Genomic DNA, 10510 nt, shown 5'->3' on the forward strand with positions numbered 1-10510 from the left:
CTGGTGTTTCAGACCTGCATAACAAAGCAGAGAGAAAAAAATGTATGTAATGTAAAAATGTAGATTGTCAAGTTAAACACAAGAAATGGACACCCCCTCGGCCCAAACCATATTTACACATGTACAAAGTTGCTAATGAAAGGTTTAATTTTTTTAATCATGAAATTTTTTATTTTATTTTTTAATTTTCCCTCAAATGCCCCAAAAGACTCTTCACTGTGGTCTTTGCTCTGTTCTCTTGCCATAGCGTTCTTCTTCTCTCCTTCCAGACTTTCCACTCTTGCTGGACGTGGTTTGATCGTCTCAGCTCACACTCATCAGTTTGACACCACTCGAGTGTGACCCACATTCTGTCTTATAGTCATCAGCTGTCGAAGCCACTGCACTGTGTGTGTGTGTGTGTATGTGCGTGTATGTGCCAAGAATGCATGTTCTGATTGGTTTAATAACATTTAAGCAATCAGATTACAGGATTACAGGAAAGTAATCAGATTACCTAAACAGTAATCGGACTACAGCCAACAGTAAGATTGCCGGTCAATAGTCAGATTGCCTAAACAGTAATTGGATTACACGCAGTAATCAGATTACCAGTCTTTAGATTTGGGCTTTGGGAGCTGTGGAGCGCAGAGCCTGACAGAAGAATCGCTGAGCGCTAAAACAGAAACATCAGCGTCACTCATTCATTCAAACTGCACTGTTACACACTTTACTGCTTTCCAATCAGTAATCAGACCACATGAAAGTAACCAGATTACATTGAAGTAATCAGCTTACAATCAATAAACAGACTACATGAAAGTGACCAGATTACATGAGAGTAATCAGATTACAAACGGTAATCAGTCTACCGTAAAGTAATCAGATTACATGAAAGTAATCGGATTACCCAAACAGTAATCGGATTACATGGAAGTAATCGGATTACCCAAGCAGTAATCGGATTACATGGAAGTAATCGGATTACATGAAAGTAATCGGATTACATGAAAGTAATCGGATTACCCAAGTAGTAATCGGATTACATGAAAGTAATCGGATTACATGGAAGTAATCGGATTACATGGAAGTAATCAGATTACATGAAAGTAATCGGGTTACCAAGCAGTAATCGGATTACATGAAAGTAATCTGATTACCCAAGTAGTAATCGGATTACATGAAAGTAATCGGATTACCAGTCTTGTTACCTTGTATTCAGATTTGGGCTTTCGGAGCTCTGGAGCGTAGAGCCTGACAGATTTGGTACATTTTTGTCTCCTTAAAGTCCAGAATTGCTTGTCACTGGAGGGTACCCTTACAAGTACCTTAGAATACCCTTTTAAATGAGTACATTGCTGGACTATAGTTGAGAGTTACTTTTGTGTCTTACGGGATACACAATTTACACAATTGTACTTTAAATAGTGCAATTTGACAAGGTCCGAAAATGTACCAGCACCAAAGGGTACACAATTGTCTCTCCAAGGGATACCCAATCGCGACAAGCAATCAGCTTACAATCAATAAACAGACTACATGAAAGTCACCAGATTACATGAGAGTAATCAGATTACAAACGGTAATCAGTCTACCATAAAGTAATCAGATTACACGAAAGTAACCGGATTACATGAAAGTAATCGGATTACCAAAGCAGTAATTGGATTACCAAAGCAGTAATCAGATTACATGAAAGTGATCGGATTACCCAAGTAGTAATCGGATTACATGGAAGTAATCGGATTACATGAAAGTAATCGGATTACCAGTCTTGTTACCTTGTATTCAGATTTGGGCTTTCAGAGCTCTGGAGCGTAGAGCCTGACAGATTTGGTACATTTTTGTCTCCTTAAAGTCCAGAATTGCTTGTCACTGGAGGGTACCCTTACAAGTACCTTAGAATACCCTTTTAAATGAGTACATTGCTGGACTATAGTTGAGAGTTACTTTTGTGTCTTACGGGATACACAATTTACACAATTGTACTTTAAATAGTGCAATTTGACAAGGTCCGAAAATGTACCAGCACCAAAGGGTACACAATTGTCTCTCCAAGGGATACCCAATCGCGACAAGCACTTGTACCCTTTTAGGTGCACACCCGTACTTTTGTTTTTGTGTGTGTACCTCTCCCTCTTTTTCTACCTCCTCCACTTCTTCCTTTCTGTCTCCACCTCCTCCTCCAACAGAAACACTCGTTGACATCAGATTAAATTCACATTTTATGTTTTTATTCTTTTTTGTTCACTTTTATACAAACAGGTTATCTGACGGATGTTGAAGCGATGACTGAAGATCCGCCCGCCGTGTGCTTTGTGGGCAGAGTCAAACCAAGCGCTCCTCCTACAGCCAATGAGAGTGAAGCAGGCATGTGCTGACAGGATGTTCCTGTTGTCACGGGCATAGAAACAATAAAGAGTAGACGTCGCGTCGACCGCTACTGCCTGTTGGCGCTGACGAGCCGTGGGGCGGCCATCTTGGACCGGTCACCCGCTCCATTCAGTGTAATCTGTTTGGCAGGCGCAGTGAAGTGTCAGCGCATTTAATCAGTCATAACTCGCTGAATATTTCACTGATTTTCACAAGTTTTTTTTGCTGCAAACGCGTCACACATTCCTAAACAGTAATCGGATTACACGCAGTAATCTGATTACCCAAACAGTAATCAGATTACCAGTCTTAAGATTTGGGCTTTGGGAGCTGTGGAGCGCAGAGCCTGACAGAAGAATCGCTGAGCGCTAAAACAGAAACATCAGCGTCACTCATTCATTCAAACTGCACTGTTACACACTTTACTGCTTTCCAATCAGTAATCAGACCACATGAAAGTAACCAGATTACATTGAAGTAATCAGCTTACAATCAATAAACAGACTACATGAAAGTGACCAGATTACATGAGAGTAATCAGATTACAAACGGTAATCAGTCTACCGTAAAGTAATCGGATTACATGGAAGTAATCGGATTACCCAAACAGTAATCGGATTACATGGAAGTAATCGGATTACATGGAAGTAATCGGATTACATGGAAGTAATCAGATTACATGAAAGTAATCTGATTACCCAAGTAGTAATCGGATTACATGGAAGTAATCGGATTACATGAAAGTAATCGGATTACCAGTCTTGTTACCTTGTATTCAGATTTGGGCTTTGGGAGCTCTGGAGCGTAGAGCCTGACAGATTTGGTACATTTTTGTCTCCTTAAAGTCCAGAATTGCTTGTCACTGGAGGGTACCCTTACAAGTACCTTAGAATACCCTTTTAAATGAGTACATTGCTGGACTATAGTTGAGAGTTACTTTTGTGTCTTACGGGATACACAATTTACACAATTGTACTTTAAATAGTGCAATTTGACAAGGTCCGAAAATGTACCAGCACCAAAGGGTACACAATTGTCTCTCCAAGGGATACCCAATCGCGACAAGCAATCAGCTTACAATCAATAAACAGACTACATGAAAGTCACCAGATTACATGAGAGTAATCAGATTTCCAATCAGTAATCAGTCTACCATAAAGTAATCTGATTACATGAAAGTAATCTGACTACCCAAGCAGTAATCTGATTACATGAAAGTAACCAGATTACATTGAAGTAATCAGATTACATGGAAGTAATCGGATTACCCAAGCAGTAATCAGATTACATGAACAGTAATCGGATTACATGGAAGTAATCGGATTACCAAAGCAGTAATCAGATTACATGAACAGTAATCGGATTACATGGAAGTAATCAGATTACCAAAGCAGTAATCAGATTACATGAACAGTAATCGGATTACACGCAGTAATCTGATTACCCAAACAGTAATCAGATTACATGAACAGTAATCGGATTACACGCAGTAATCTGATTACCCAAACAGTAATCAGATTACCAGTCTTAAGATTTGGGCTTTGGGAGCTGTGGAGCGCAGAGCCTGACAGAAGAATCGCTGAGCGCTAAAACAGAAACATCAGCGTCACTCATTCATTCAAACTGCACTGTTACACACTTTACTGCTTTCCAATCAGTAATCAGACCACATGAAAGTAACCAGATTACATTGAAGTAATCAGCTTACAATCAATAAACAGACTACATGAAAGTGACCAGATTACATGAGAGTAATCAGATTACAAACGGTAATCAGTCTACCGTAAAGTAATCAGATTACATGAAAGTAATCGGATTACCCAAACAGTAATCGGATTACATGGAAAGTAATCAGATTACATGAAAGTGATCGGATTACCCAAGTAGTAATCGGATTACATGGAAGTAATCGGATTACATGAAAGTAATCGGATTACCAGTCTTGTTACCTTGTATTCAGATTTGGGCTTTCAGAGCTCTGGAGCGTAGAGCCTGACAGATTTGGTACATTTTTGTCTCCTTAAAGTCCAGAATTGCTTGTCACTGGAGGGTACCCTTACAAGTACCTTAGAATACCCTTTTAAATGAGTACATTGCTGGACTATAGTTGAGAGTTACTTTTGTGTCTTACGGGATACACAATTTACACAATTGTACTTTAAATAGTGCAATTTGACAAGGTCCGAAAATGTACCAGCACCAAAGGGTACACAATTGTCTCTCCAAGGGATACCCAATCGCGACAAGCAATCAGCTTACAATCAATAAACAGACTACATGAAAGTCACCAGATTACATGAGAGTAATCAGATTTCCAATCAGTAATCAGTCTACCATAAAGTAATCTGATTACATGAAAGTAATCTGACTACCCAAGCAGTAATCTGATTACATGAAAGTAATCGGATTACATGAACAGTAATCAGATTACCAGTCTTTAGATTTGGGCTTTGGGAGCTGTGGAGCGCAGAGCCTGACAGAAGAATCGCTGAGCGCTAAAACAGAAACATCAGCGTCACTCATTCATTCAAACTGCACTGTTACACACTTTACTGCTTTCCAATCAGTAATCAGACCACATGAAAGTAACCAGATTACATTGAAGTAATCAGCTTACAATCAATAAACAGACTACATGAAAGTGACCAGATTACATGAGAGTAATCAGATTACAAACGGTAATCAGTCTACCATAAAGTAATCAGATTACACGAAAGTAACCGGATTACATGAAAGTAATCGGATTACCAAAGCAGTAATTGGATTACCAAAGCAGTAATCAGATTACATGAAAGTGATCGGATTACCCAAGTAGTAATCGGATTACATGGAAGTAATCGGATTACATGAAAGTAATCGGATTACCAGTCTTGTTACCTTGTATTCAGATTTGGGCTTTCAGAGCTCTGGAGCGTAGAGCCTGACAGATTTGGTACATTTTTGTCTCCTTAAAGTCCAGAATTGCTTGTCACTGGAGGGTACCCTTACAAGTACCTTAGAATACCCTTTTAAATGAGTACATTGCTGGACTATAGTTGAGAGTTACTTTTGTGTCTTACGGGATACACAATTTACACAATTGTACTTTAAATAGTGCAATTTGACAAGGTCCGAAAATGTACCAGCACCAAAGGGTACACAATTGTCTCTCCAAGGGATACCCAATCGCGACAAGCACTTGTACCCTTTTAGGTGCACACCCGTACTTTTGTTTTTGTGTGTGTACCTCTCCCTCTTTTTCTACCTCCTCCACTTCTTCCTTTCTGTCTCCACCTCCTCCTCCAACAGAAACACTCGTTGACATCAGATTAAATTCACATTTTATGTTTTTATTCTTTTTTGTTCACTTTTATACAAACAGGTTATCTGACGGATGTTGAAGCGATGACTGAAGATCCGCCCGCCGTGTGCTTTGTGGGCAGAGTCAAACCAAGCGCTCCTCCTACAGCCAATGAGAGTGAAGCAGGCATGTGCTGACAGGATGTTCCTGTTGTCACGAGGATGGAGGATCGTCCCTTCGCACAGGAAACTGCCACCTTGTTTCAAAGTAAAAGTCTTTCACTGAAACAGCTCAGTTCTTCCACCGGATTTGCTGAAAGAGAAGAAGAAAAGAGGTCCAGTGAGGACAGGTGATGAAGACGGAGAAGACGACTCTTCCTCGTCATCCTCACCGGGTTGTTGAGCAGCTCATTGATCTTCCTCTCCTCCACCGATCCTCGCTCCACCTTCCCCCGGTATCCCAGCAGCAGCTGCCGGTCTTTCAGGTCCCGGTAAGTCTGATAGGCCCAGAGACACATCATAGCAAACACACAGTCGAGTGTCAGGTTTCACGAAGCGCACTTCTGCATAATTCTGATTGGTTTAATAAAGTGTAAACAATCATCCAATCAGAGGGTGTTGTGAGAGTAAAAGTCAGTCTCACGTTGATGACGATGTCGTGACATTTATGTTTCTGAGCCAAAGTGATCCTCAGCTCTGCATCATCGACCAACGCCACGTAGTCCTGCAGCACCTGTCCAACATACCACACACCTCATCGTCTCTCCTTCAACACCTTGACTCAACATGTTCTTACTTTCCATTGGTGGGACTGCTATGGCCACACCCCCTCACCTGTGTGGGGGCAGAGTTCTTCTGTAGGATGTCGACAACTCGTTGGAAGCTCAGTGGTGATTTCTTCCTGGTGAAGCCAAGCCAATTCCTGCTGGTGAACAGAGCGTCCACGTCCGACCACGCCTTCAGCTTCGCCCGAGCCGCCAGCGCCGTCACAAAGTACTGCTTCTCAGAGATCTGAGGTCAAAGGTCAGCAGCTGTCAGTGACACAAACGTTATCTTCGAAAGTGTCAATAAAAACTGAGAGAAAATGATCAGCTCTTACCTTAAAAGTCTGACGGATGTTCAACGGGCTGCTGTAGGTTCCCTGCAATCAGAGATAAAAACAGGCTCAACTGATCTGAATCAGCTGAACCGCTTTGACTGATCTGGTTTAACCAGTACAGGTTCACTATCCTGATCGAACCAGTCCGCTTTGACCAACCTCAGACTCAGTGTAGTGGTAGAAGCAGCAATAGTACAGCGTTGTGACCAGCGGCATGTTGAGAATGGAGGCTCTTCTGGGAAACTTCTGGAAGATTTCCGCCTTCCCTCCGCGCTCGGCGTGCTGGTCGGTTGCCTAGCAACACAGAGCAAAAACAGGGATGGCACCTGGCATATACTTGGGTTTGCTCTGAGATTACGGTGGGATTCAAACTGCGTGTAAACTGTGATTAAACAGAGGAACTGCTGGAAATAAACAGGAAATAAACAGTGAAGTGAAGTGGGACAAGAGATGTGAGTCAGAGCTTAAACCACATCAGGAAAGACTTCAGTGATTTTAATAATAAATCCACAAAAATGCCCAAAGGTTTTACAGGTCTGTCAGGTTGTGTTTGTCTGATGCTCTTCAAATAAATCAGCAAATTTATTGACAAAGCAAAAGGAATGTTATGTTTTGGAAGTCCGACTGGTTGGGTCTGGTTTAGTGTGACCTCTGACCTCGATGATGATCTGCCTCTCCAGCAGAGTGAAGTGATCCTGAACATGAGCTGAATCTTCTGCAGAAAACGGAAGACTGGAAATAAACAAACAAACAAACAAACAAAAGAAAGATGGTGATGTCGTTAAGGACATCATCAAGTAATTCATGATTCACAGATTAGTCACTACAGATATGACAACATCTAAATGATTCACACATGTTATTTAATAAATTATTTTTATAACCAAACGTCGTCAGTTCACAGTATTTGTTTACGTGTTATTCTGTTGTAAAGTACGGTGGCCTGCAGGACTCACTCACCTGAGGCAGCTCTTGAGGAAGTCCCGTCTCTTGTTTTCATCAGCAATGCTCAGGTGTTCTTTATACTGCAGCAGCTGTCAGACAAACAGGAAGTGACTGATGAGCCACCGATACTACAGCTGTGTACTACAGCTGTGTACTACAGCTGTGTACTTCTTGAGTGTATGTGGTGTGGACTACATACCGCCACGTCCTCTGTCCGGCCCAGAGCTCTGAGGAGGACCAGAAGAAGAAAACACATGAGTTAAACAAATGACAGACCAGGTGTGTCCAGGTGTACGTGCAGATGCAGGTGTGAGCAGAGACCTGAGCAGCTCCAGCAGCAGCCTCTGCTCTCTGGTCTCAGTCAGGTAGTGGATGAAATGTCTCAGAGCTGTTTGCCTGGACTCCAGCTCCCGAAACAAAACCTCTGAGCAGGAAAACACAACAAGTCAATACACAACACTGATCCTGGACCAGGTCTGACTGATCCAGAGTCTGACTTACCTTTACTCAGAGTCCTCTTTAAGTAAATTAACACCTGAAACAGCAAACAGTGTGTAGTCAATTGTTTGTGATGATATTTATTGGTGTTGTTAATAAAGTTAAGAGATAATGCCGCCGTGGATCAGATTGTCAATAAAGTTACAGCCGTGATGACGTTTCCGTCGTGTGCGCTGACGGCGAAATCGAGCAGCAGCAGTTTGTCCTGAAGAGATCGAAACTTCTCCAAAGACACAGCCTGAAACAGACGCAGTGCAAATACACTGTGATCCTACACATCAGTACTACGTTGTATCATTACACACTAATACAGCTTGTACTACAGACTCTCCACAGCCTGAATCATATGCAGTACAAATACACTGCAATAGTACCTCTCTAGAGAAACAGTACTGCCAAATATCAGTAATGTACTGCAACAAGCCTGAGCCACAGACAGGTGGACAGACAGGTAGACAGACAGGTGTGTTACCTTTCCCTGCTGCATTCTGTGGACTGTCTCCTCAGGTGACCAATCACTGACATAATCCTGACATCACAACACGACATCATCATTAGCACACCAGGAAAACAAATCAGATTAGCAATCTGATCAGAAGTAATCAGATGACTGGAAAGTTACTGCCTGTAATCTGATTACCCAAACAGTAATCGGATTACCAGTCTTGTTACCTTGTATTCAGATTTGGGCTTTCGGAGCTCTGGAGCGTAGAGCCTGACAGAAGAATCGCTGAGCGCTAAAACAGAAACATCAGCGTCACTCATTCATTCAAACTGCACTGTTACACACTTTACTGCTTTGTGTACTACAATATATCTCAATATGTACACAGACAAGTTGAAGTTTTTTTTTTATTGAAGACTTTTAACTATGTGTCGCCTTTATGTTCTGACTTTGCCCTGTGGGGGGCGCAGTAAAGCACCAGCTCAGACTCACAGTCGGAGAAGGACTGGAAGTTCCCTCCTTTGGTTTTTCCTGCAGGTAAACAAATTCATCAGTCGTGAATCCAGTGGTTACTGTACCCGAGTCATGTGTCTCACCTGTCCACCGGTGCACCTGTCTCACCTTTGAACAGAGAGCTCAGAGAGTATCCCGAGTTACTCTTGCTGATGGTCGGCGTGTCTGCATTGACTTTGGGGAAGGCGGGCTCTCTGTCTGTCCTCTGATTGGATGCTGCCGTCTCTTTGACCGACCAGGAGATGCCTGAGGAGACGGACGGACAAACCAAACCTTGCAGCCAATCACAGCTTCGGACCCTGCACGGGCGTTTCATAATAAGAATGAAGTCTTACTCCCGACGGGTTCTCCGCTCCAGCTGACCTTCTCCACGTCGTCTTCTTCATCGTCTTCCTCCACCAGGCGGCGGATGCTGTTCACCGCCTGCTTCGACTCTTTCAGCTGACAACACACAAACACAGCATCAACACCTGAGCGTCACGCAGGTGCACCGACACACCTGCTGCCTCACTCAGTCTGGTTCAGGTTTTCAGGTCGGTCTGGTTTTGGTCTGGCTCAGATCTGGTTCAGGTCTTACCCTGCTGAACTCGTCGTCTTCATCATCAAAGGTGAAAGCTTTAAACTTGGAGCTGTTCCAGTAATCTTCCTCATCTGCCTTATTCTTCATCATCTGGACACACAACCCAACTGTGTTTAAACTGTCAACACAGACACATTCAGCTAACAAACACACACACTAAGAATCTGAGTCTTCACGTGCTGCTGTCTCACGTCCACGTGTGTATTTCAGTGTATTTCTGTGTATCTCCTTGTATTTGTGTGTATTCGTGTGTACTTCTGTGTATTTTGTGACTGTTTTGTGTCACAGCAGGAAGCTAGCAGGTTAACAGATAACGTCAGCGCTTAAACCGGATGCAAACTTTTGTTTCAGCTTGACAAACGACAAGGGCGGTGACGTCAGCACGCAGATAAATAACCTGTGAATCGATCAAACGGATATCAAGCTTAACACTGATAATCGAATCAGGTGTATTTACCTTCAGCCGCCGCAGCCACTCTTCTTTTCTTCTTCCGGCTTCTTCTTCTTCTTCTGCTTCTCCTGACGGCTCTCAGTCGCGCTGTGGCTGCTGGGAGTTGTAGTGAATAGTTCAATTACAACTTTTTAAGTCAAAATTCAGTTCAAGATTCAGTTCAATTATATAAATAAATACATTTCACATGAAAAATTTGTATTGGATGTACATTCATCTTAAATGCTGAAGAAAATCGTCACCATCTGTGAACATTTATTAAATAAATGTGATCTATTTTTCAGAAATGAATAAATAAAAGACTTGGAAGAGGAAATTAAAATGTAAAAAATGTTTTTACTGTTTAAT

General features: G+C 42.2%; 1 protein-coding gene across 3 annotated transcripts; it reads right to left on the reverse strand.

Moving 5' to 3' along the window:
• Positions 1-2191: 2191 nt before the first annotated feature.
• vipas39 (VPS33B interacting protein, apical-basolateral polarity regulator, spe-39 homolog) lies at positions 2192-10260 on the reverse strand. Of its 3 annotated transcripts, none has more exons than XM_046373578.1 (20): positions 10169-10260; positions 9709-9801; positions 9467-9572; positions 9240-9377; positions 9111-9149; positions 8846-8910; positions 8646-8702; positions 8319-8411; positions 8177-8210; positions 7997-8099; positions 7875-7902; positions 7691-7764; positions 7387-7462; positions 6890-7024; positions 6731-6772; positions 6466-6642; positions 6275-6364; positions 6024-6128; positions 5836-5888; positions 2192-2366 (listed from the first exon to the last, which is right to left on the reverse strand). In XM_046373578.1, the coding sequence occupies exons 2-20, from the start codon at positions 9799-9801 to the stop codon at positions 2246-2248; spliced, it is 1629 nt and encodes a 542-aa protein (XP_046229534.1). In that variant the 5' UTR covers positions 10169-10260; the 3' UTR covers positions 2192-2245. The 3 variants fall into 3 exon arrangements, with proteins under 3 accessions (XP_046229534.1, XP_046229535.1, XP_046229536.1); XM_046373579.1 differs by having other exon boundaries at positions 9709-9829; positions 10169-10228; XM_046373580.1 differs by lacking the exon at positions 2192-2366 and having other exon boundaries at positions 5661-5944.
• Between the last annotated feature and the right edge of the window lie 250 nt (positions 10261-10510).

Source organism: Scatophagus argus, chromosome 19 (assembly GCF_020382885.2).
Source record: "Scatophagus argus isolate fScaArg1 chromosome 19, fScaArg1.pri, whole genome shotgun sequence".
NCBI classification, from domain to species: domain Eukaryota; kingdom Metazoa; phylum Chordata; class Actinopteri; family Scatophagidae; genus Scatophagus; species Scatophagus argus.

What these genes read in the sequence shown, in the direction of transcription:
- vipas39 (XM_046373578.1), bottom strand. Translation starts at nt 9,801, where the DNA reads ATGATGAAGAATAAGGCAGATGAGGAAGATTACTGGAACAGCTCCAAG. An exon ending in GAGCGGAGAACCCGTCGGGA is followed by an intron (nt 9,378 to 9,466) that starts GTAAGACTTCAT and finishes CCGTCTCCTCAG; the next exon opens with GCATCTCCTGGTCGGTCAAA. An exon ending in AGAACTCTGCCCCCACACAG is followed by an intron (nt 6,365 to 6,465) that starts GTGAGGGGGTGT and finishes TATGTTGGACAG; the next exon opens with GTGCTGCAGGACTACGTGGC.